A 26995-nucleotide genomic window follows, 5' to 3' on the forward strand; every position below is an offset into this window, starting at 1 on the left:
TTTTATTGAACGGCAGAGCAGGTTCAAAGGTTCTCATCCTTCCCAAAGCAAGTTGCACTCTGTTTGTTCGAACAGATTGTTGAATGAGTGCCCTCGCAGAAGGGACTGGGTTAGAACCTGCTTGAACATATCTGGTCGGTGTGCGTGGGATCTGACAATGAGAAACCTTCAGTGCGTCTTAATAGGGCCCCTTTGTGAATCCAAGCTTTTGTTTTATGATTAAAGCACAGCTTTGTGTGACAATGAATTGATGCCAAAATACCATACAACCTGATTCCCTCAACCCACATTCTTCACAGACTGTAATCAAAGAGTTTCTCAGAGTCTGGGAGGGGAGAAAAACAAAAAAGCTGTCTTTGTCTCCTCTCTCTCTCTCTCTGTCCAGAATTCACAACCAAGATATCAGGACAAGCTGGAGGCTACAATCGTTCAAGGACCAGCAATGTCTATTGTTCAGGGGGGCTTTACTCCCACAGAAGACTGGGGAAAGAGAGGGAACTGCTTGCCTCACAATCACTAGGTTAGGATGTCCACAACTCATTTCCCAAGGTAGCTGCTGAGACTTAGACTCTTGGAAGCTTGCAATTATAATGACAGTGACTATGAAATGATGATCATTAAAAGCCCACCCAGTTCACTCATGCTCGCTAGGGAAGGAAATCTGCAGTCCTTACCTGGTCTGGCCTATATGTGACTCCAGACCCACAGCCAATGTGGTTAACTCTTAACTGCCCGCTGGGCCACTAGGGATGGGCAATAATTGCTGCACCTCTCCAGCGATGCTCACAACAAATTGAGAGGACAGTACAGTGAATCGATCTGACGACACAGCACATGATAGGATAAGCAGCCTTCTGTGAGAGACCAAACCTTGGACAAATGGCCCCACAGCATCCCCCCTGCCACCTATCCAGTCCCCCTGACAGACAGAGGTGAGGCCAACACCTTGTCTTTGAATTCTTGCTATGCCCCAGTCAGTCATTCTCCTTGCTGTTGTGGGATGCCAGGCAAAGTGGGACTGGCAGTCAATCTTAATATTGTTCTCCTGGCACTGAACCCCCCCCCCCCAGTTCGCAAGAGCCTGCACATGTGGCAGAGATTCAGTTTTTGTTCACTCAATCCTGCTGTGGGGGAAGGGGCTGGGGCAAAAGACACAGGACCCCCATTGCATTGTGCCATCAGCAGCTGAACCCGACTGGAAACGGTGGGGCACAATGGTGCCAGACCAGCTAGGACAGCCACATCTCCTTCCTCAGAGCCTGCCTACAGAACCAAGTGATCCTGCATAGACTCCAGACTGCAGTCCAGTCCACCATCACAATCTGGACCTGAACAGGACAACCAATCCTTACTCCAACTCCGGAAACCTTCAGAAATGGTTCTCCTTCTGGACCAACTGCTCCACACTCGCAGCTATGCACCACCACCTAATCTCTCGACAGTCAAACATGCCCCAGCTCAGGGCCACACTCTCCCAGACCTGCAAAGGACTACTGCTGCTTTACATCCTTCGAAGAATTCACAAGCTCAACAGACATTTTCTCTTCAACATATCAGACATAAAACTCAACAAACCTGACTTCCCCGGCTGTTCCATTGTCTCAACATACTCCTGACCCACTAAAACAAACCATCATCGCCCAGGCCATCCATAACCTCATCACCACAGCCTCCAATCTCTTCATCCGTGAACCCCGCACTGCCCGATTCTATCTCCTACCGAAGATTCACAAACCTGACTTTCCCAGCCGTCCCATTGTCTCAGGAGAAAGTGAGGACTGCAGATGCTGGAGATCAGAGCTGAAAAATGTGTTGCTGGAAAAGCGCAGCAGGTCAGGCAGCATCCAGGGAACAGGACGTTTCCGGCATAAGCCCTTCTTCAGGAATGAGGAGGGTGTGCCAAGGGGGCTAAGATAAAAGGTAGGGAGGAGGGACTTGGGGGAGGGGCATTGGGAATGCGATAGGTGGAAGGAGGTTAAGGTGAGGGTGATAGGCCGGAGTGGGGTGGGAGCGGAGAGGTCAGGAAGAAGATTGCAGGTCAAGAAGGCGGTGGCTGAGTCCGAGGGTTGGGACTGAGATAAGGTGGGGGGAGGGGAAATGAGGAAGCTGGAGAAATCTGCATTCATCCCTTGTGGTTGGAGGGTTCCTAGGCGGAAGATGAGGCGCTCTTCCTCCAGGCGTCGTGTTGCCATGGTCTGGTGATGGAGGCGGCCAAGGACCTGCATGTCCTTGGTGGAGTGGGAGGGGGAGTTGAAGTGTTGAGCCACAGGGTGGTTGGGTTGGTTGGTCCGGGTGTCCCAGAGGTGTTCTCTGAAACGTTCCGCAAGTAGGCGGCCTGTCTCCCCAATATAGAGGAGGCCACATCGGGTGCAGCGGATGCAATAGATGCTGTGTGTGGAGGTGCAGGTGAATTTGTGGCGGATATGGAAGGATCCCTTGGGGCCTTGGAGGGAAGTGAGGGGGGAGGTGCGGGCGCAAGTTTTGCATTTCTTGCGGTTGCAGGGGAAGGTGCCGGGAATGGAAGAACTTGCCAGCTATGTGCAGGACACCCCCCCCCCCCCCTCTTCCTTCACCTCCTCCAAGACTTTCACTTCTCCAGCCCCCAGTGCTTCATCTTCACCATGGACATCCAATCCCTGTACACATCAATCCGCCATGATGAAGGACTCCAAGCCCTCCGTCTCTTCCTCTCACGCTGTCCCAACCAGTCCCCTTTCACTGACACCCTCCTCCACCTAGCTAAACTGGTCCTCACCCTCAACAACGTCTCCTTCCAATCCTCCCACTTCCTCCAGACCAAAATGGTAGCCATGGGCACCAGTTATGCCTGTCTCTTTATTGGATACGTGGAACAGTCCATTTTCCGCAGTTACATCAGCACCACCCCCCACCTGCTCCTCCGCTACATCGATGACTGTATCAGCATTGCCTCATGCTCCCATGAGGAGATTGAACAGTTCCACCCTTTACCAACACCTTCCACCTTGACCTCAAATTCACCTGAACCATCTCAGACACCTCCCTCCCCTTCCTGGACCTCTCCACCTCCATCTCCGGCAACCGACTAACCACAGACATCGACTACAAGCCCACCGACTCTCACAGCAACCTGGATTACACCTCATCCCACTCTAGCTCCTGTAAAAACACAATCCCTTATTCCCAATTCCTCCATCGCATCTGTTCCCAGGATGACCAATTCCACCTCAGAAAGTCCCAGATGGCCTCCTTCTTCCATGGTCACAACTTCCCTTCCCATGTGGTTGACGATGCCGTCCAGCGCATCTTCTCCACTTCACACACCACCGCCCTTGAACCCCACCCCTCCCAATGCAACAAGGACAGAACCCTCCCTGGTCCTCACCTTCCATCCCACCAACCTGCGCATACATTACGTCATCCTCTGCCACTTCCGCCCCCTCCAAATGGACCCCATCACCAAGATATATTTTCCTCCCCATCCCATCAGCGTTCTGGAAAGACCATTCCCTCCATGACTCCCTCGTCAGGTCCACACCCCCCAGCAGACCACACCCCACTCCTGGCACCTTTCCCTGTCACCGCGGGAAATGCAAAACCTGCGCCCACACCACTCCCCTCACCTCCCTCCAAAATGATCTTTCCACATCCATCAGAGATTTACCTGTACCTCCAACAATGTCCTCCATTGTATCTGTTGCACCCAATGTGATCTCCTCGACATCGGGGAGACTGGACACCTACTTGCGGATTGTTTCAGGGAACATCTCTGGGACACCCGCACCCACCAACCCCACCGCCCCGTGGGTGGACACTCCAACTCCCATTCCCACTCTACCCAAGATATGCAGGCCCTTCCACCTCAGGACCCTCCAGCCACACAGGATCAGTGTGGAGTTCACCAGTTTCCTCATTTGCCCTCCCCCCAACCTTATCCCAGATCCAATCCTCCAACTCAGCACTGCCCTCTCTGTCCATCTTCCTTCCCATCTATCTGCCACACCCACCCCTCTAACCAATCACCTTTACCCCCACCTCCATCCAGTGATTGCACTCTCAGCTACCTTCCCCCCCCCCAGCCCCATCCCGCCTTCCATTTGTCTCACAGCCACCCCAGCCCACAAACCTCATTCCTGATGAAGCCTGAATCATTAATCCTCCTGTTCCTCGGATGCTGCCTGACCAGCTGTGTTTTTCCAGCACCACTCTCTTGACTCTGATCTCCAGCATCTGCAGTCCTCATTTTCTCCCAGAACAGAAATGTGCTTGACTTGTCTTGCTCTGTCTGACTCTGGCCATCTCATACCAACCACACTCTCCCTGTCTCCTCCTAACACACACACAATCATGGCTCAGGGCAGCAGGAATGCCACCCTGTCAGAGGTGTCAGCTCTCGATCACAATGGGGTCCTGTCCTTTCTCCAGAGAGAGAGAGAGAGTGGTGTGGCATTCCCAAGACAAGCACAAATCCCTTGCTGTTTTTGTAATCTGTTGATATTCCAGATCAATATCCACAAACTATTCCCACAATCATTAAAGCGCAGGCACAAGGAGGCCATTCAGCCGGTTTCCTGTTCCTGGCTCTCTGAGTGGGCACACCGTTTTCTCCATGACCCCAGCAATGACCAAGCTGCCCTCACTGCGCTGTCAGGCAGGTGGTGAACTGTGCACTGGGTGAGAAAGCTCCTCCTGAACTCATCTTCCCAAGCTCCACCCCCAGTGTCTTACCATCTCCGCAGGAGCCCTTCCCACTCCTTTCCTGAGGAGAAAGGAAGTCTCAGGGTCTCAGCCCAGCCTTGAACTTCCACACCGATTCCCTCTTCAGGGGCAGTTACTGAGCTTGGACCCATCTCCCTTCCAGATGCCAAACTGTTCAAAAGAACATCTCACCTTAAGCTATCAGGACAGGTCAATGAAGTGGTTAAAGAGGCAGTTGGGACACTGAGGCGTAGGGTTTAAGAGCAGGGGGTTAATGCTGGAACGGTGGAACTCGAGTGCTGTGTACATTGTGGAACCCACATTACAGCAGGGAATGTGATAACACTGGAGAACATGCAGACAGAGATTTACCAGGATGTTACCTGGTGCTGAGAGTTTCACTGATGAAGAGAAATTGGACAGACTGGGGTTGTTTTCCCTGGAACAGTGGAGATGGAGAGGGGACATGTCTGAGATGGGAAAAATGACGAAGGGGATAAACAGCGGAGGCAGTAAGAAAGTTTTCCCCTTGGTGGAGGGATCAGTGACCAGGGGGCATAGATTGAAGGGTGGATGTAGGAAGTTTCCAGGAAATGTGATGAAGATCTTTTTCATCCAGAGAATGATGGGAGTCTGGAATTCCCTGCCAGTCAGGGTGGGAGAGGCAGAAACTATTGTAACATTGTGGAAGTATGGAGATCTGCACAGTGCTCGATAATGGGATAAGACTGGGCAGCTGGTTTTTTTGATGACTGGTGCAAACTCCATCTTTTTCTGTGCTGCAGATCCCTATGACCCTGTGCCAAGTGCTCTCACAGCTCCTGACATCCTTGTGGAGGTCTGGGCCTGTACAAATTATAGCTGTCTGTCCACCACCTTGAATCCCGTGCCCTGCGCCTATCAAAGCTGCATCGATTGTGAATAAATCTCTCCGTTCTTGAACAGATCTCTAACAAATCCGTACAGATCTCCCAGCTCCTGCACAGCCTGGCCCCCATCACTGCAAGCATTCCAGGCTTGGTCACAGTCAACCCTGAGGGTTGCTGGGACAGGACATAGCGATGGGGGAAGGGGAAGGGCTGAGACATCACCATAGACATAGGAAAAGGAAGAAAGCGTTCCGACACCATCTTTCCAACCAGTTCTCGTCTTTAATCTTTGAATAAACTTAGATTGAGCAGATAAAAAGTTCATGACTGGACAATGAATCAAATAAACGCAGCGGAGACATCACCAGTGCGTGTACAGACATTTCACAGAATTATGATTAAAAGCCAGAGCAATACAAAGGAGATTTGCCTGTGGATGTCAGGAGCTGATTGCAACAATACAAAGATACAGGACGGTTCAATAACACGCGTGTACACACATATACACACATGTGCACACGCAACAGCAGTCTGGAAACAAGTTTCTGAAGCATCCTTGCCCCACACTACGGCAGCAATTCTGAACACTGAGTTGTATAGATTCAACACTGGCTTCCTAAAAACTGGCATTTTCTTTGTCAATCAGTTCCCAAGGCCCAGCCAAAGGTTCAGCAGAGTGGCGTTGGAGTGTTTACTAGGGAGGGGAGAGAAAGGAGCTGGCACCCATTGGGGCAATACCTGGCCAGCCCTGCCCTCAGTTGGCAGCCTGAGCGTGGAGCCAGGATTCACACGCACGGGGTTTCAAGAGCCTGCCCTTGGCGTCCTCCCTGTCAAAGCCCAACGGCCATCTTGAAGAGCCTGGTCCTTTCCCAGGGGAGGCCTGAAGTGGGCCAGGACTCCAGAGGAAGATTGCTCTCTGCTGCTATAAATAATCAGGACACAGTACACCACATCAACACTGAGGCAAACTGGGAATCAGCCCATAACACTGCAAAGACCAGCGTCAGAGAGAACACCGACCTCATCACCTACATGGGGAGGGGGTGGGGTGGGGGGTGGGGGGGTGGAAGCTGTGGTATGGTGCTCAGTGTGTGCTGACAGGGTTTACATGTACAACACATGCAGCACCCACATCGCCACCCCATGGCACTGATGGAGCTCATTGCAGTCTCAGCGACCTGTGAGCTCCTGCCATTGCACACACACACACAAATACACAGACAGTGCCACACACATGTACTGACAAATTCACTCTACACAGACTGACACAGTCACACATACAGAAACACACATACACACTCACACAGACACTCACAAACAGGCACGCACTCATACTAACACACAGATACTCAAGTGACAGAGGCACACACTCACAGGCACACACTCAGGCACACACACAAGCACACACACACTCACACGCACACACACACAGGCACACACTCAGGCACACACACACAGGCACACACACACACTCACAAGCACACACAAAGGCACTCACTCTCACACAGGCACACACTCACTCACACACAGGCACACACTCGCACACACACAGTTACTCGCTCACACAGGCACACACTCACACGCACACACACTCATTCATGCACACTCACTCACACACACAAAGGCACACACTCACACTCATTCACACACACTCACACGCAGGCACTCACTCACACACAGGCACACACTCACTCACAAGCACACACAAAGGCACTCACTCTCACACAGGCACACACTCACTCACACACAGGCACACACTCGCACACACACAGTTACTCGCTCACACAGGCACACACTCACACGCACACACACTCATTCACGCGCACACACACACAAACACAGGCACTCACACGCACACACACTCATTCATGCACACTCACTCACACACACAAAGGCACACACTCACACTCATTCACACACACTCACACGCAGGCACTCACTCACACACAGGCACACACTCACTCATACACACACAGACACAGAGATACCTCGAGACAGAAACATACATAAACCTTCCCCACCCCGACACAGACACAGACCGAGACACAGACAGCCTGGCCCTCTGATAGAGCATCCTCGCTCTCACATCACAGGCAGTGATTTTACTAGATGGTCAGAATGAAACAGAAAACACATTTTTCACCAAGAAAACTCAAGGCAGGGTGCCAGTGTGCCCTCCAGGTAAATACCTGGTACTCTGGTGCCCTGTGTAGTTGTGATCAAGTGGTCTTTTCCCAGTTGCCCACTGCCAGAAGGGTTTAACGGACAGGTTTCCATGTGGCCTGCAAAATGGACACTGGGCTTTCAGTACAATTCCATCTGATCAGCTCATACACACACAATCACCCTCGTGCACTCCCCCGACCCCCGAGACCCCAGGGAATGAATGCGGTCCATGTTACCCTTCCTCTTGCCCACCAACCTAGCAGCGTTGATAACACGGAGATCCAGAAAAACACAAAGGAGATGCATATATCTTTCTATTTACATACACACACACTATATATATATATATATGTATATAATTCTTGCACACACTGGGAATGTAAGTGTGGGCTCCCTGTCCAGTTGAGATTCCAATCCAAACGGCTGGTGATTTTGGGATGACCTGGAGGACTCCCTCACTCTCCCCACTAACAGTGCAGGGGTGCTCCCTCAGCCTGACCATGTGTGTCCACCTGAGACAGCAGCAGCAGCCCCTGAGCCGGTCAGTGCTCAATGCTTTGGCACAGGCGGTCCCCAACTGCCCACCACCCCAACAGTCGAGACCGAAGCTCGTCACATGTTGGCCCAGCCAAATGCCACAAGCCTTGTCCGCCTTGCCCAGCTCCCAAGGCTGTCTGTGGTGGCAGACTGCAGGAGCTGATGCGGGCTTCAGTTCCTGTGTGTCAGGAACCTTGGCGTCAATCCAGGTCCTGAGGGTACTTTTAATGCAGAGACACACAGACACACACACACACAGACACACACACACCCCTCCTGGTCCAATGAGCACCCCCTTACCTGATGAAAGGGGCTGCAGAATGGGAAAGTGAGGAGAATGGAAGGGTCATGTTGTGGCTACGAGGGGCCAGGGCTGTGGGGGACGTGGTTGGGAAACACCGTCCCAATAAGGCAAGAGCTGGAGAAGCCGGAGGGTCCGGGTGATTTGCCGAGGAGGAGGAGGAGGAGGAGGAGGAGGAGGAGGAGGAGGAGGAGGAGGCCAGCTCTCCCTGCATTCAGGGCCAGCAGCAGCTGGGCAGGTTAAACCAAACATGGCGTCTTCACTCAGTCACACAGAAACCCGAGACTGGTCTCACAGGGTGGTCACTGTCACCTCCACCAGCATGGCCTTGCTGCAGAGAAGCAGGCTGGTCTTGCTCAGGTTCACTGATCAGGGTGGAGGGCAGAGGTACAGAGAGAGAGAGAGATGAATGAATGGCACTGCTTCCAGGTCAAGGGTGGCTTCTCACAACTCAGCATAACTCCAGCAATAACACGAGAACCAGCAAGGAGTACCAGAGAGACAGGCCTGGAGAGCTTGGGAAAGTATCAGGAGTGCCTGAGAGACAAAGAGGCCACTAGCCACCCTTACATGGACTGGAGGAGGGTTGTCAGGAGTAGAGAGGCTCCTGGATATTACAAGTTGCCCCTTTGCCCTTCCCTCTGAGTGCACCAGGGTCTGCCAAGGTCAACACATTCCAAAAACAGACTGTACTTCACCACAAAACCAACAGACTAACACTTCCAAACCACAGCTGATGAACTATCTCATCTCCGGGCATCAGCCAAGTGATAGTGAGGGCTGTCAACAGAACAATCAAAGGACCGTGAGTCTGTCAGTGCCACTCCATCTGGGACACGTTCCGTTCCTGGCAGTTTCTCTCTGCAGCCTGCAGTGTGGGATGGAGAGGAGATGACTCATACCATCACTGAATCCCTCACTATCAACAATGACCAACAACTCCATTGGACTCAATGGATTTAAATACAGTGACTACTTCGGCAGGTCAGAGGCTAGGAATACTGTAGTGACCAACTCCCCAAAGCCTGTCCACCATCTACATGGCACAAGTCAGGAGTGTGATGGATTACTCCCCACTTGCCCCTGGACGGGGACAGCTCCTACAACACTCAAGAAGCTCAACACCATCCAGGACAAAGCAGCCCCCACTTGATTGGCCCCACATCCACAAACATCCACTCTCTCACTCAGTAGCAGCAGTGTGTACCATCTACAAGAAGCACTGCAGCAATTCACCAAAGATCCTCAGGCAGCACCTTCCAAACCCACAACCACTTCCATCTGGAAGGACAAGGGGCAGCAGATACATGGGAACACCACCCCCTACAAGTTCCCCTCCGAACCTCTGACCATCCTGACTTGGAAACCTCTCACCGTTCCTTCAGTGTGGCTGGGTCCAAATCCTGGAATTCCCTCCCTAAGGGACATTGTTGGTCTCTACCTACAGCACTGCAGTTCAAGAAGGCAACTAACTCCCACCTTCTCAAGGGGCAACTAAGGACGGGTAATAAATGCTGGGCCAGCCGGTGGTGTGGTGGTGATGAGAGGCAGCACCTTTGTACCCTGCTGCCTCGGATAACCGAGGGAAAGCAGATTCCTTGGGGGTTGGAGGAATTCACCAGGTAAGAGCAGGAGATCCTGCTACTGAGTAGGCCAGCGTTTGGGCTTGGGAGGGAAGGGGAGGGTGCTGAATTACCCCTTGATTGGTGGTGCTCAGCACCTCAGCTTCCTGCTTTGACGAGGAGATGAAGATGGGCTGGAGGGTGCAGGGGTGGGAGGGATTGTATTCCTCTTGTTATAAAAACAACGGAGACACAGGAAATGAGGGATCCAGCTGAATAAGCCCCCAGCATCTCTGAGCATCAGTCAGCCACATTCCAAGTCCACCCAGAGTTCAGGGGAACTAGCAGGTTTGAGCTGAATGGCCTTGGAACACACCCTGGGATGGACACACACATACAGACATGGTCTCTCTCTCTCTCTCTCTCACACACACACATCCATACACACACACAGGATCCTGCATCCCTGGAAGGAGTCACCTGTCCCACCCTCTCCTGCTGTGCTGTGCTATCAAAGGGAGAGTAATGCCCTGATTGTGATAGTAGGGTGAAGGGGAGGGGGTGTAGGGCTGGTGAGGGTGAGGCGTTGGCAGATGGACCACAGCATGCAGTGCTGTCCCAATGCCAGCAATGGGGCCTCAGACTGCTCATCCCGGGAGGGAGGGGGTTTGGAGTGAGAGCTCAGTAACCACCCCTGACACGTGATCCAGATCATCAGCTGCTGCAGATTTGTCGTAAGCTTTGGACAGAGGGGTTCCGATTGTCGGGTGGGGAAAGAGGAAAGAGACAGGGACACACACACAACCACACACACAGAACTTCACCCCCACCACCACCCCCAACTAAACACCACCCTGTTGACCTTCCCCGCGGTGGGACCACAAACAGAACACTGGAATGGACTCTGAGCCTCAGAAGGCACAGGGTGGCTAGCTCCATGCTATACTGATGCTTCAGCATGGTCAGGCCGACTCCTCAAACTGCCAGTCTCCTGGCACATCTGCCAACTGTAGCCTGTAAAGGTGGGACTGATAGGCAGGTAAGTGAATACCTTGTACCTCTTCACTAATCCCATACCACACGGCAGGTTATAAGTCTCTTTACTGTCCAAAGACTTGGACGTCAACACACCAGCCTTCCATTTGCGAAGCCCTCTCTCTTCAATGGTGCCTGTCAGGGAGGAGAGAGGACAGAGGTGAGAGAGTACCGTCACCTGACAACGACCGAAACAGACAGTGTAGCCCTGGATCAGATCCCAGTGCAGGTCTACCCCACACTGGGACAGAGCAGTGATCTCCAGTGAGGAGGGAGCTGTGACAATGCCCCAGCACTGGATCAGATCAGGATAAGGCAATGCGGTATGGTGCCCACAAACACTGCGACCCACCTGGGATGGTATTGTCCAATAGAAATGCAACACAGCCTCCAACAAACATTGCTGTTGTCAATAACACGTTCAGGACTTGGTCAATTTCAGAAATACCTGTGAGGGAAACACAAAGAGGGCAGTGAGATGGGGAATGGAGGGAGAGAGAGAGTAGCCTGAGTCCTTTGGTTTCCAGCTCTCAGTGGAAATTTGAGAGATTTTGTTCCAACCCCCTCTGGTAATTAAATCCAAACTCCCAGGAAAGCTTGCCTTACCTCATAATCTCTTCAAGGTGTGACAGAGTGAAAGAGAACTCCAAATTTACAGTGTTTAAAGAAAAATAACAAGTTATTTTCCTAACTCTTACAGTGAAGATGAAACAAAACTATTCATGAATCTAGCCCCCACTTTCTGAACGAGGTACTATCTGACTCTAATTCTATAAAAAAGCTGCTCCAATAACACAATCAGCAAACGTAGTCAGTACAGTCTCTGACCCTGTTCTTCCAATCCTGCTGTCTGTTCCCCGAGTTGTCTTTGGACTTTTTCCTGCTTTGACAGACAAAGCTACCTTCTGACAGGTAGTGCTTTCTGACATTTCTTTTGACAGCAAGATGTTTACATTTTTGGATGGTCTTTGCTCTCTGGCAGTGACTCTGACCAATTCTCAAAATGACCTTGTTTTATACTCCCTACATCATTCCCTCTCACTGGTCTGAACTTGTCAACACAATAAATTCAAACTCAACTGGGTTTTAATACCCTGGGCACAATTTAAATTAATTGGTTAAATTTGAATTGTTGTCAAAACAGCAACCAAAACTCAAGGATCTATTCAATAGCCAATTGCTACACACATGTAGTTTGCAACAGCCCGTGTCCTAGCTGTTTTGTTTTGCTCACTGTGACTGTACTGCAAATTCACAAAGCACTTGCTATTTTAAAGTGACCACCTACTCTTTCAACTTCTGAACACATTGTTAAACACCAGTTTTTCCTTATCTTTAGTGTTCTCTGTCTTGTCATGCAGCCTTTCTCACCCCCTCCTGTGTTTCCCTGTCAGTTGAGGTTGGTTTTTACCCACTCCGGTGTCTGCTTCCCAGCAAACCCCCTCACAGTGATGTCCTTGGATCTGCTCCTGGGAAATGGGTGATCTTTTCCCTCCCATCGCAGCAGCAGTATTATCAACACACACTTGCACCAATTTGTCAGGCAAAAACAAGATAAACATTTGGAACTTGTCAGCAGGGAGCACAGGATGGGTGAATGGCAAAGAGAGATAGACAAGCTGCCACTGCCAAATCACAAGCCCCTCAGCTTCTCAACCTCTCGACACCGCTCAGTCACAAGTCATTCGGAGATAAAGACAACAACACAAGGAGCGCTGAACTGACCAATCGCTGCCTTGATGCTGTGAGAGTGAGGAGATTTCAAACCGCCTCCCAGCTCTGTTAAATCAGAAGATTTCACTCCCAGAGAAGGAGACAGAAAGACCAAAGAGGTCTCAATTTCAGGTCCAAGTGAAGGAACTGATCGGAACTCTGTCCAACAAAATGCTGGCTGGCCAAACAATGTGTTGCCTTGTCAGGGCTCAAAAGGACCCAGTTATGAAGAAGGACCAGATCCATCCAGATCCCATCACTGCCGTATGGAAGAACAAGGGGAGATCTCACAGAAACACGGTGCAGGAGCACTTTGGGGCCAGTGGCCACAATTCTATTCGTTTTAAAATAGTGATGGAAAAGGATAGACTGGATTTAAAAGTTCAAGCTCTAAGTTGGAGGAAGGCCAGGTTTGACAGTATTAGACCAAGAACTTTCAAAAGGTGACTTGGGAGAGGTCATTTGCAGGTGAAGGGATGGTTGGGAAGTGGGAAGCCTTCAAACAGGAGTTAGGGGAAAGTCCAGAGACAGTATGTTCCTGTTAGGGTGAAAGGAAAGGCTGGGAGGTATAGGGAACACTGGATGATGAGAGGAATTGAGGGTTTGGTCAAGAGAACGAAGGAAGCATATGTCAGGTTTGGACAGCAGAGACTGAGTGAATTCTTAGAAGAGTATAAAGGCAGTAGGAGTATATAAGGAGACATGAGATAACTTAGGCAGGTAGGGTTAAGGAGAATCCAAAGGGATTTGATAAATATTTTAAGGACAAAAGGGTAACTAGGGAGAGAATAGGGCTCCTCAAGGATTAGCAAGTCAGGCAGCATCTGAGGAGCAGGAAAATTGATGTTTCGGGCAAAAGCCCTTCATCAGGAAATTGCTGCCTGACCTGCTGTGCTTTTCCAGCACCCCACTCTTGACTCTGATCTCCAGCATCTGCAGTATCCACCTCTGCCCCCTCAAAGATCAGCAAGGTGGCCTTTGTGTGGAACTGCAGGAGATGGGGGAGATAATAAATGAGTGAGGTCGTTGCTTAGCTCACCAATGCAAAGCAACTACCTCACCCACAACCTGACCAACACACCTTTGCAAAAGCCTTAATCACTAAATCAGAAACCTTAATCAGTATTTACTGTGGAAAAGGATATGGAAGATACAGACTGTAGGGAAATAGATGGTGACATCTTGAGAAATGTCCAGATTACAGAGGAGGAAGTACTGGATGTCTTGAAACGGTTAAAGGTGGATAAATCCCCAGGACCTGATCAGGTGTACCCGAGAACTCTGTGGGAAGCTAGAGAAGTGATTGCTGGGCCTCTTGCTGAGATATTTGTATCATCGATAGTCACAGGTGAGGTGCCGGAAGACTGGAGGTTGGCAAACGTGGTGCCACTGTTTAAGAAAGGCGGTAAAGACAAGCCAGGGAACTATAGACTCGTGAGCCTGACCTCGGTGGTGAGCAAGTTGTTGGAGGGAATCCTGAGGGACAGGATGTACATGTATTTGGAAAGGCAAGGACTGATTCGGGATAGTTTTGTGCATGGGAAATCATGTCTCACAAACTTGATTGAGTTTTTTGAAGAAGTAACAAAGAGGATTGATGAGGGCAGAGCGGTAGATGTGACCTATATGGACTACAGCAAGGCGTTCGACAAGGGTCCCCATGGGAGACTGGTGAGGAAGGTTAGATCTCATGGAATACAGTGTGGACTATCCATTTGGATGCAGAACTGGCTCAAAGGTAGAAGACAGAGGGTGGTGGTGGAGGGTTGTTTTTCAGACTGGAGGCCTGTGACCAGTGGAGTGCCACAAGGATCGGTGCTGGGTCCTCGACTTTTTGTCATTTACATAAATGATTTGGATGCGAGCAGAAGAGGTATAGTCAGTAAATTTACAAATGACACCAAAATTGGAGGTGTAGTGGACAGCAAAGAGGGTTACCTCAGATTACAACAGGATCTTAATCAGATGGGCCAATGGGCTGAGAAGTGGCAGATGGAGTTTAATTCAGATAAATGCGAGGTGCCGCACTTTGGAAAAGCGGGAGTTGGACACTTAATGGTAAGGTCCTGCTGAACAGGAGTGTTGCTGAACAAAGAGACCTTGGAGTGCAGGTTCATAGCTCCTTGAAAGTGGAGTCGCAGGTAGATAGGATAGTGAAGAAGGCGTTTGGTTTGCTTTCCTTTATCGGTCAGAGTATTGAGTACAGGAGTTGGGAGGTCATGTTGCAGCTGTACAGGACATTGGTTAGGCCACTGTTGGAATATTGCGTGCAATTCTGGTCTCCTTCCTATCGGAAAGATGTTGTGAAACTTGAAAGGGTTCAGAAAAGATTTACAAGTATGTTGCCAGAGTTGGAGGGTTTGAGCTGTAGGGAGAGGCTGAACAGGCTGGGGCTGTTTTCCCTGGAGCGTCGGAGGCTGAGGGGTGACCTTATAGAGGTTTACAAAATCATGAGGAACATGGATAGGATAAATAGACAAAGTCTTTTCCCTGGGATTGGGGAGCCCAGAACTAGAGGGTATAGGTTTAGGGTAAGAGGGGAAAGATTTAAAAGGGACCTAAGGGGCAACTTTTCCACACAGAGGGTGTTGTGTGTATGGAATGAGCTGCCAGACGAAGTGGTGAAGGCTGGTACAATGACAACATTTAAGAGGCATTTGGATGGGTATATGAATAGGAAGGGTTTGGAGGGATATGGGCCGGGTGCTGGCAAATGGGATCAGAGTAATGCACAATATCTGGTCAGCATGAAGTTGGATTGAAGGGTCTGTTTCCATGCCGTCCATCTCTACAAATCTGAGCCTAAACAGGGGACAACATGGGATGGACGTTCCTGCTGAGCGGGGGGGGGGTCCAGACCCAGGGCTCACAGTCTGAGGACACAGGGTAGGACTGAGCTGTGGAGAAATGTCTTCACCCAGAGAGTGGGGAGCCTGTGGGATTCACTGTCACTGAAAGAGTTTGAGGCTGAAACATTGAATGTTATCAAGAAGGAGTTAGACCAAGTTCTTGGAGCTCAAGGGATCACAGGGTTTGGGAAGAACGTGGGAGTGGGGGACTGATTTGGATGATCAGCCATGATCATCGTGAATGGTCTAGCATGCTTGAAGGGCTGAATGGCCAATCCTTGCTGCCACTTGCAGCATTTCTGTGAATCTCCCTTGGAACAGAACTGGCAGGATTGAGATGGGGAACTTTTCAAAGATAAAATGGGTGAGTAAACAGATTGTAATCCGAGCCCATAGAATGATAGAGATCCAGGGGTATACCATTGGGTCCATCTATTCTGTGCTAACTCCTGGGCAGTGCCTTTCCAATGGAAAAGAGTGACTGTGGCAGAGGGAGATTTGCAATAACATAAAAGTGAAGATGGGCAGGGTCAATCACTTAGGGATGCAGCACCTCAGCTAATCCCAAGGTATCTCCCACCTACCTGTCACGAGGGGGTTCTGCTTGAGGTAACTCGGCAGCATTAACCCAAAAAAGATGGAAAATCCCAACACAAAGAGATTCCGAGAGGAGTTCAAGTCAACAAACTGAAGGTTGGACAGTCCGACAGCAGTGATCATCCCTGGAAAAGAATGACATCCCACTGTTAGAGATCCCACATCGATAACTCCCCAAACTCAGTAACATCCATTCCTCAGCACTGACCCTCTGACAGTGCGGCACTCCCTCAGCACTGACCCTCCGACTGTGCGGCACTCCCTCAGCACTGACCCTCTGACAGTGCGGCACTCCCTCAGCACTGACCCTCCGACAGTGCGGCACTCCCTCAGCACTGACCCTCCGACAGTGCGGCACTCCCTCAGCACTGACCCTCCGACAGTGCGGCACTGCCTCAGCACTGACCCTCCGACAGTGCGGCGCTCCCTCAGCACTGACACTCCGACAGTGCGGTTCTCCCTCAGCACTGATCCTCTGACAGTGCGGTACTCCCTCAGCACTGATCCTCTGACAGTGCGGCACTCCCTCAGCACTGACCCTCTGACAGTGCGGCACTCCCTCAGCACTGATCCTCTGACAGTGTGGCTCTCCCTCAGCACTGACCCTCTGACAGTGCAGCACTCCTTCAGCACTGACCCTCTGACAGTGCGGCACTCCCTCAGTACTGACCCTCTGACAGTGCGGTTCTCCCTCAGCACTGACCCTCCGACAGTGCCCACTCCCTCAGCACTGATCCTCTGACAGTGCGACACTCCCACAGCACTGATCCTCTGACAGTGCGGCACTCCCTCAGCACTGACCCCCAGACAGTGCATCACTCCCTCAGCACTGAGCCTCCGACAGTGCCCACTCCCTCAGCACTGACCCTCTGACAGTGCCCACTCCCTCAGCACTGACCCTCCGACAATGCCCACTCCCTCAGTACTGATGCTCTGACAGTGCGGCACTCCCTCAGCACTGACCCTCCGACAATGCCCACTTCCTCAGCACTGACCCTCCGACAGTGCGGCACTCCCTCAGCACTGACCCTCCAACAGTCCAGCACTCCCTCAGTACTGACCCTCTGACAGTGCAGCTCTAACTCAGTACTGACCCTCCGACAGTGCCCACTCCTTCAGCACTGACCCTCCGACAGTGCCCACTCCCTCAGTATTGACCCTCCGACAGTGCCCAGTCCCTCGGCACTGAGCCCCCGACAGTGCAGCACTCCCTCAGCACTGACCCTCCGACAGTGCGGCACTCCCTCAGCACTGACCCTCCGACAGTGCGGCACTCCCTCAGCACTGACCCTCCGACAGTGCGGCACTCCCTCAGCACTGACCCTCTGACAGTGCGGCACTCCCTCAGCACTGACCCTCCGACAGTGCGGCACTCCCTCAGCACTGACCCCCCGACAGTGCGGCACTCCCTCAGCACTGACCCTCGGACAGTGCGGCACTCCCTCAGCACTGACCCTCCGACAGTGCGGCACTCCCTCAGCACTGACCCTCCGACAGTGCGGCACTCCCTCAGCACTGACCCTCTGACAGTGCCCACTCCCTCAGCACTGAGCCTCCGACAGTGCAGCACTCCCTCAGCACTGACCCTCTGACAGTGCCCACTCCCTCAGCACTGACCATCCGATAGTGCAGCACTCCCTCAGCACTGACCCTCTGACAGTACGGTTCTCCCTCAGCACTGACCCACTGACAGTGCCCACTCCCTCAGCACTGATCCTCTGACAGTGCGGCACTCCCTCAGCACTGACCCCCTGACAGTGCATCACTCCCTCAGCACTGACCCTCCGACAGTGCCCACTCCCTCAGCACTGACCCTGTGACAGTGCCCACTCCCTCAGCACTGACCCTCCGACAGTGCCCACTCCCTCAGTACTGATCCTCTGACAGTGCGGCACTCCCTCAGCACTGACCCTCCAACAGTGCCCACTCCCTCAGCACTGACCCTCCAACAGTCCAGCACTCCCTCAGTACAGACCCTCTGACAGTGCAGCTCTACCTCAGTACTGACCCTCCGACAGTGCCCACTCCTTCAGCACTGACCCTCCGACAGTGCCCACTCCCTCAGTATTGACCCTCTGACAGTGCCCAGTCCCTCAGCACTGACCCCCCGACAGTGCAGCACTCCCTCAGCACTGACCCTCCGACAGTGCGGCACTCCCTCAGCACTGACCCTCTGACAGTGCGGCACTCCCTCAGCACTGACCCTCCGACAGTGCGGCACTCCCTCAGCACTGACCCTCTGACAGTGCTGCACTCCCTCAGCACTGACCCTCCGACAGTGCGGCACTCCCTCAGCACTGACCCCCCGACAGTGCGGCACTCCCTCAGCACTGACCCTCCGACAGTGCGGCACTCCCTCAGCACTGACCCTCCGACAGTGCGGCACTCCCTCAGCACTGACCCTCTGACAGTGCCCACTTCCTCAGCACTGACCCTCTGACAGTGCCCACTCCCTCAGCACTGAGCGTCCGACAGTGCAGCACTCCCTCAGCACTGACCCTCTGACAGTGCCCACTCCCGCAGCACTGACCATCCGACAGTGCAGCACTCCCTCAGCACTGACCCTCCGTCAGTGCGGCACTCCCTCAGCACTGACCCTCTGACAGTGCCCACTCCCTCAGCACTGACCCTCCGACAGTGCCCACTCCCTCAGCACTGACCCTCTGACAGTGTGGCACTCCCTCAGCACTGACCCTCCGACAGTGCGGCACTCCCTCAGCACTGACCCTCGGACAGTGCGGCGCTCCCTCAGCACTGAACCTCCGACAGTGCGGCACTCCCTCAGTACTGACCCTCTGACAGTGCCCACTCCCTCAGCACTGACCCTCCGACAGGGCGGCACTCCCTCAGCACTGACCCTCTGACAGTGCAGCACTCCCTCAGCACTGACCCTCCGTCAGTGCGGCACTCCCTCAGCACTGACCCTCTGACAGTGCCCACTCCCTCAGCACTGACCCTCCGACAGTGCGACACTCCCTCAGCACTGACCCTCCGACAGTGCGACACTCCCTCAGCACTGACCCCCCGATAGTGCGGCACTCCCTCAGCACTGACCCCCCGACAGTGCGGCACTCCCTCAGCACTGACCCTCTTGACAGTGCGGCACTCCCTCAGCACTGACCCCCGACAGTGCGGCACTCCCTCAGTACTGACCCTCCGACAGTGCCCACTCCCTCAGCACTGACCCTCCGACAGTGCGGCACTCCCTCAGCACTGACCCTCTGACATTGCGGCACTCCCTCAGCACTGACCCTCTGACAGTGCGGCACTCCCTCAGCACTGACCCTCCGACAGTGCGGCGTTCCCTCAGCACTGACCCTCTGACAGTGCGGCACTCCCTCAGCACTGACCCTCTGACAGTGCGGCACTCCCTCAGCACTGACCCTCCGACAGTGCGACACTCCCTCAGCACTGACCCCCCGACAGTGCGGCACTCCCTCAGCACTGACCCACCGACAGTGCGGCACTCCCTCAGCACTGACCCTCCGACAGTGCGGCACTCCCTCAGCACTGACCCTCCGACAGTGCGGCACTCCCTCAGCACTGACCCTCCGACAGTGCGGCACTCCCTCAGCACTGACCCTCGGACAGTGCGGCACTCCCTCAGCACTGACCCTCCGACAGTGCAGCACTCCCTCAGCACTGACCCTCTGACAGTGCCCACTCCCTCAGCACTGACCCTCTGACAGTGCCCACTCCCTCAGCACTGAGCCTCCGACAGTGCAGCACTCCCTCAGCACTGACCCTCCGACAGTGCAGCACTCCCTCAGCACTGACCCTCCGACAGTGCGGCACTCCCTCAGCACTGACCCTCCGACAGTGCGGCATTCCCTCAGCACTGACCCTCCGTCAGTGCGGCACTCCCTCAGCACTGACCCTCCGACAGTGCGGCACTCCCTCAGCACTGACCCTCTGACAGTGCGGCACTCCCCCAGCACTGACCCTCCGACAGTGCGGCACTCCCTCAGCACTGACCCTCGGACAGTGCGGCACTCCCTCAGCACAGACCCTCCAACAGTGCGGCACTCCCTCAGCACTGATCCTCTGACAGTGCAGCACTCCCTCAGCACTGACCCTCCGACAGTGCGGCACTCCCTCAGCACTGACCCTCCGGCAGTGCAGCACTCCCTCAGCACTGACCCTTGACAGTGCCCACTCCCTCAGCACTGACCTCCCGACAGTGCGGCGCTCCCTCAGCACTGACCCTCCGACAGTGTGGCACTCCCTCAGCACTGACCCTCCGATAGTGCCCACTCCCTCAGCACTGACCATCCGACAGTGCGGCACTCCCTCAGCACGGACCATCCGACAGTGCGGCACTCCCTCAGCACTGACCCTCCGTCAGTGCCCACTCCCTCAGCACTGACCCTCTGACAGTGCCCACTCCCTCAGCACTGACCCTCCGACAGTGCCCACTCCCTCAGCACTGACCCTCTGACAGTGTGGCATTCTCTCAGCACTGACCCTCAGTGCGGCTGGGCTCTGTAGGATGACTTCTGTTGTGAGATCAATGAGTTGAATACATGCCTTGCTTGCCATTTCCCTCCATGTAGGTCATGCCTGCCTGCTTCTGTATCAAATATTACTTGGAGATTTATCCTGCGCAATGTTGCTGCTAATTTTAGACTCTGACCTTGTTCAGAGTGCCTTCATTGAGCTTAATGCCTTGCTGTTAATATTGGCCCTGTACAGTATGACCTGACGCTGACTGAACTGAGACAGTCATATCCCTTTTGTCTGAGTTTCATCAGGAGAGCCTGCCATTCGGCCCCTCAATGAATTCCTGATCTGGAATCTGCAGGTGAGTGCCTGATTCGGAGGTGCCAACCTGACTGAGTTGCCCTGTGAGTGGATCAGGAGCTGACATCTGCACTGTCACATACCCACCCTGTCACACTGAGCTATGGGATGTGGAAAATAACAACCCACAGCAGCTTCCTGACACCAACGTACCGAATAAAGTGCAGAACAATGCTCCGAGCACAGGGTCTGGCAAGGAGGCAAACAGTGCACTAAACTTGCCGATTGTCCCCAGGAGCACCATCATTGCAGCTCCATACTGGATCACCCTCCTGCTCCCCACCTAGACACAAACACAGAGAGAGAGAGAGAGAGAGAGATAATGTTACCAGAGTAAGGAGGCCATATCAGCCATCACAAAATCACCTTGCTGACTGGTAGCCTGCACTCAGTATGGCATTGCCATGAGGGACAGTGGATTAGTGGTGCTGGAAAAGCACAGCAGTTCAGGCAGCATCCGAGGAGCAGTAAAACAGAGTCATACAACACGGAAACAAACCCTGCGGTCCAACACGCCTGTGCTGACCATGTTTCCCAAAGTAAACCCGCCCCATGTCTGTGCGCTTGGTCCACGTCCCACACACACCACCACCGCGCTCCCCCTCACCTTCCACACTCATTCCCACACACACAACACATCCACATACACCCACTCTCACACCCTCAAACTTCCTCACAGAGCACCCTGCCACACACACCCATCCGTGCACAGATTCAGAGAATGAAGACGTCTTTACCCATCATACCAACTGGCAGAGAAACCCCACTGTGAGGCCATTCCCTCTCCAAGACTTAGAGCCATTTCCCTGCAGCAATGCACCCTGGGTAAAGAGCTCGCCATTGCTCCAAGTTACTCTGAGTGGCACAGTGCCCGTCTCTGGGATCGAAAGCTGTGGCTGTTGAACTGAAAGGTGCCTTTAGCCAGCCCCTGCCATGGCTGTCACACTGACCTCCCCCTACCTTACTGAGGGGGTGAATTGCCCCCGTCAGAGTATTTGACCCTCTCACTGGGGCAAGAGAACTGGCAGCTCAGCTGGCTGGACACAGTGAAATTTCGAGGTTTCTCAACCTGTTTTCCAATCTGTTTCCCAGACAGACGGATGCACGTTCAGAGGCAGTTTTAAGTGGTTGCTCAGTGTCAGTGTGAGTCCAGTGTACCTGCACTCACAGCACCCAACACACTGGAACACTCTGTGAAAGGGGAGTGCACTGCTCTTCGGAACATCCTTAAAGGAAGCAAAGGACCAGAAACAGAGCAGCAAGCAGGAACACGCTCCCGCAACCCCCCACGCCTACAACCCTCCCTCTCTATCCGTCTCTCTGAACCAGCTCCAGACCATTGCGTAACATTACAGGCCATCAAACAATCCGGCCTGTAATAATGAGGCAAGTCTCATTGATCCCAGCTAACCACTGGGAGTGAAATCACTTGTCAAATGGCTTGTTTTGTGAGCACAAACCAGCGTGAACACCAAGTTGCTCAGAACAGCGTTCTTGTGGGTTTGAGAACCTGTCGGGATAGACACTTTCTCCTCAGATTCTCAATCAGTCAGTGACTCAACAGACTCAACAGACCCAGCAGAGTGGAAGGGAGGAGGAAGTTAGATCATGGCTGGGACACTTCCAAAGGTGCTGGGATGGAAGGGGGAACAGTGCCCGCCAGCAGCCCACCTTGGTGATTCCCAACACCCCGATGTTGGGGCTGGATGATGTGGAGCCATTTCCCGTTCCAAACAGTCCATCCAGGACACAGGACAAGCCTTCCACCATGATGCCCCTATGAAGAGAGTGACAGCTGTCAGTAACCATACACACGTTAGCAATTCCTCACCACCGGCTATTCCCAGCCCAATACCCACCGGCTGCTCGACTGCAGTGTGCTGCCTTCATGTGTGGAACAGCTCCAACTGCAGCACATTGGACACAGGGAGAGGCCTGACCAGTCAACCCAACAGGGGCCAAGGGAGACCCAGTCATTTGACCCCACCCATCACTACAACTCTCCCACACAGTGCCCATACCTCATGACCTGCTCCCTCACTACCTCTCACTCAGTGCCTAACCTTCACTACCTGCTCCCTCAGTGCCCGAACCTCACTACCTGCTCCCTCACTAACCCCCTCAGTGCCCAACCCTCACTACCTCCTCCCAGTGCCCAACCCTCACTACCTGCTCCCTCACTACCCCCCTCAGTGCCCAACCCTCACTACTTGCTCCCTCAGTGCCTAACCCACACTACCTGCTCCCTCTGTGCCTGAACCTCACTACCTCCCCTCTCAGTGCCCAACCCTCACTACCTGCTCCCTCAGTGCCCGAACCTCACTACCTCCCCCCTCAGTGCCCAACCCTCACTATCTGATCCCTCAGTGCCCGAACCTCACTACCTCCCCCCTCAGTGCCCAACCCTCACTACCTGATCCCTCAGTGCCCGAACCTCACTACCTCCCCTCTCAGTGCCCAACCCTCACTACCTGCTCCCTCAGTGCCCAACCTTCACGACCTGATCCCTCAGTGCCCAACCTTCACTACCTGCTCCCTCAGTGCCCAACCTTCACGACCTGATCCCTCAGGGCCCAACCCTCACTACCGCCCACTCAGCGCCCGACCCTTACTACCTGCTCCCTCAGTGCCCGAACCTCACTACCTCCCCTCTCAGTGCCCAACCCTCACTACCTGCTCCCTCAGTGCCCAACCTTCACGACCTGATCCCTCAGTGCCCAACCCTCACTACCTGCTCCCTCAGTGCCCAACCTTCACGACCTGATCCCTCAGTGCCCAACCTTCACTACCTGCTCCCTCAGTGCCCAACCTTCACGACCTGATCCCTCAGGGCCCAACCCTCACTACCGCCCACTCAGCGCCCGACCCTTACTACCTGCTCCCTCAGTGCCCGAACCTCACTACCTCCCCTCTCAGTGCCCAACCCTCACTACCTGCTCCCTCAGTGCCCAACCTTCACGACCTGATCCCTCAGTGCCCAACCTTCACTACCTGCTCCCTCAGTGCCCAACCTTCACGACCTGATCCCTCAGGGCCCAACCCTCACTACCGCCCACTCAGCGCCCGACCCTTACTACCTGCTCCCTCAGTGCCCGAACCTCACTACCTCCCCCCTCAGTGCCCAACCCTCACTACCTCCCCCCTCAGTGCCCAACCCTCACTACCTGCTCCCTCAGTGCCCAACCTTCACGACCTGATCCCTCAGTGCCCAACCCTCACTACCGCCCACTCAGCGCCCGACCCTTACTACCTGCTCCCTCAGTGCCCGAACCTCAGTACCTCCCCTCTCAGTGCCCAACCCTCACTACCTGCTCCCTCAGTGCCCAACCTTCACGACCTGATCCCTCAGTGCCCGACCTTCACTACCTGCTCCCTCAGTGCCCAACCTTCACGACCTGATCCCTCAGTGCCCGAACCTCACTACCTCCCCACTCAGTGCCCAACCCTCACTACCTGCTCCCTCAGTGCCCAACCTTCACGACCTGATCCCTCAGTGCCCAACCCTCACTACCGCCCACTCAGCGCCCGACCCTTACTACCTGCTCCCTCAGTGCCCGAACCTCACTACCTCCCCCCTCAGTGCCCAACCCTCACTACCTGCTCCCTCAGTGCCCGAACCTCACTACCTCCCCTCTCAGTGCCCAACCCTCACTACCTCCCCCCTCAGTGCCCAACCCTCACTACCTGCTCCCTCAGTGCCCAACCTTCACGACCTGATCCCTCAGTGCCCAACCCTCACTACCGCCCACTCAGCGCCCGACCCTTACTACCTGCTCCCTCAGTGCCCGAACCTCACTACCTCCCCCCTCAGTGCCCAACCCTCACTACCTGCTCCCTCAGTGCCCGTACCTCACTACCTCCCCCCTCAGTGCCCACCCCCACTACCTGCTCCCTCAGTGCCCGAACCTCACTACCTCCCCCCTCAGTGCCCACCCCCACTACCTGCTCCCTCAGTGCCCAACCTTCACGACCTGATCCCTCAGTGCCCAACCCTCACTACCGCCCACTCAGCGCCCGACCCTTACTACCTGCTCCCTCAGTGCCCGAACCTCACTACCTCCCCCCTCAGTGCCCAACCCTCAATACCTGCTCCCTCAGTGCCCGAACCTCACTACCTCCCCTCTCAGTGCCCAACCCTCACGACCTGCTCCCTCAGTGCCCAAGCTTCACGACCTGATCCCTCAGTGCCCAACCCTCACTACCTGCTCCCTCAGTGCCCAACCTTCACGACCTGATCCCTCAGTGCCCAACCCTCACTACCGCCCACTCAGCGCCCGACCCTTACTACCTGCTCCCTTAGTGCCCGAACCTCACTACCTCCCCCCTCAGTGCCCAACCCTCAATACCTGCTCCCTCAGTGCCCGAACCTCAGTACCTCCCCCCTCAGTGCCCAACCCTCACTACCTGATCCCTCAGTGCCCGAACCTCACTACCTCCCCTCTCAGTGCCCAACCCTCACTACCTGCTCCCTCAGTGCCCAACCTTCACGACCTGATCCCTCAGTGCCCAACCTTCACTACCTGCTCCCTCAGTGCCCAACCTTCACGACCTGATCCCTCAGTGCCCAACCCTCACTACCTCCCCCCTCAGTGCCCAACCCTCAATACCTGCTCCCACAGTGCCCGAACCTCACAACCTCCCCTCTCAGTGCCCAACCCTCACTACCTGCTCCCTCAGTGCCCAACCCTCACTACCTCCCCCCTCAGTGCCCAACCCTCACTACCTGCTCCCTCAGTGCCCAACCTTCACGACCTGATCCCTCAGTGCCCAACCCTCACTACCGCCCACTCAGCGCCCGACCCTTACTACCTGCTCCCTCAGTGCCCGAACCTCACTACCTCCCCCCTCAGTGCCCAACCCTCACTACCTGCTCCCTCAGTGCCCGAAACTCAGTACCTCCCCCCTCAGTGCCCAACCCTCACTACCTGCTCCCTCAGTGCCCAACCCTCACTACCTCCCCCCTCAGTGCCCAACCCTCACTACCTGCTCCCTCAGTGCCCAACCTTCACGACCTGATCCCTCAGTGCCCAACCCTCACTACCGCCCACTCAGCGCCCGACCCTTACTACCTGCTCCCTCAGTGCCCAGCCCTCACTACCTCCCCCCTCAGTGCCCAACCCTCACTACCGCCCACTCAGCGCCCGACCCTTACTACCTGCTCCCTCAGTGCCCGAACCTCACTACCTGCTCCCTCAGTGCCCAGCCCTCACTACCTCCCCCCTCAGTGCCCAGCCCTCACTACCTCCCCCCTCAGTGCCCAACCCTCACTACCTGCTCCCTCAGTGCCCAACCTTCACGACCTGATCCCTCAGTGCCCAGCCCTCACTACCTCCCCCCTCAGTGCCCAACCCTCACTACCTGCTCCCTCAGTGCCCAGCCCTCACTACCTCCCCCCTCAGTGCCCAACCCTCACTACCTGCTCCCTCAGTGCCCAGCCCTCACTACCTCCCCCCTCAGTGCCCAGCCCTCACTACCTCCCCCCTCAGTGCCCAACCCTCACTACCTGCTCCCTCAGTGCCCAACCTTCACGACCTGATCCCTCAGTGCCCAACCCTCACTACCTCCCCCCTCAGTGCCCAACCCTTACTACCTGCTCCCTCAGTGCCCGGCCCTCACTACCTCCCCCCTCAGTGCCCAACACTCACTACCTCCCCTCTCAGTGCCCAACCTTCACGACCTGCTCCCTCAGTGCCCAGCCCTCACTACCTCCCCCCTCAGTGCCCAACCCTCACTACCTGCTCCCTCAGTGCCCAGCCCTCACTACCTCCCCCCTCAGTGCCCAACCCTCACTACCTGCTCCCTCAGTGCCCAACCCTTACTACCTGCTCCCTCAGTGCCCAGCCCTCACTACCTCCCCCCTCAGTGCCCAACCCTCACTACCTCCCCTGT

The 26995-nt window shown here is 54.5% G+C and overlaps 1 protein-coding gene across 2 annotated transcripts in view; it reads right to left on the reverse strand.

The window, feature by feature from the left end:
* Window positions 1-5808: 5808 nt before the first annotated feature.
* The window catches only part of LOC122543048 (solute carrier family 23 member 2-like), a 68973-nt gene continuing 47786 nt past the window's right edge, over window positions 5809-26995 (reverse strand). For both annotated transcript variants that reach the window (XM_087984454.1, XM_087984453.1), the window contains exons 12-16: window positions 22778-22883; window positions 21260-21389; window positions 16294-16431; window positions 11500-11595; window positions 5809-11282 (exon numbers count right to left, since the gene is read on the reverse strand). In XM_087984454.1, coding sequence (XP_087840580.1) covers window positions 11053-11282; window positions 11500-11595; window positions 16294-16431; window positions 21260-21389; window positions 22778-22883 — 700 coding nt within the window. In that variant the 3' untranslated portion in view covers window positions 5809-11052. The remainder of the gene's footprint in view (window positions 11283-11499; window positions 11596-16293; window positions 16432-21259; window positions 21390-22777; window positions 22884-26995) is intronic.

This window comes from Chiloscyllium plagiosum, unplaced genomic scaffold, assembly GCF_037043375.1.
Source record: "Chiloscyllium plagiosum isolate Xiang-an unplaced genomic scaffold, Cpla_swu_hap1 HiC_scaffold_48, whole genome shotgun sequence".
Classification (NCBI taxonomy): domain Eukaryota; kingdom Metazoa; phylum Chordata; class Chondrichthyes; order Orectolobiformes; family Hemiscylliidae; genus Chiloscyllium; species Chiloscyllium plagiosum.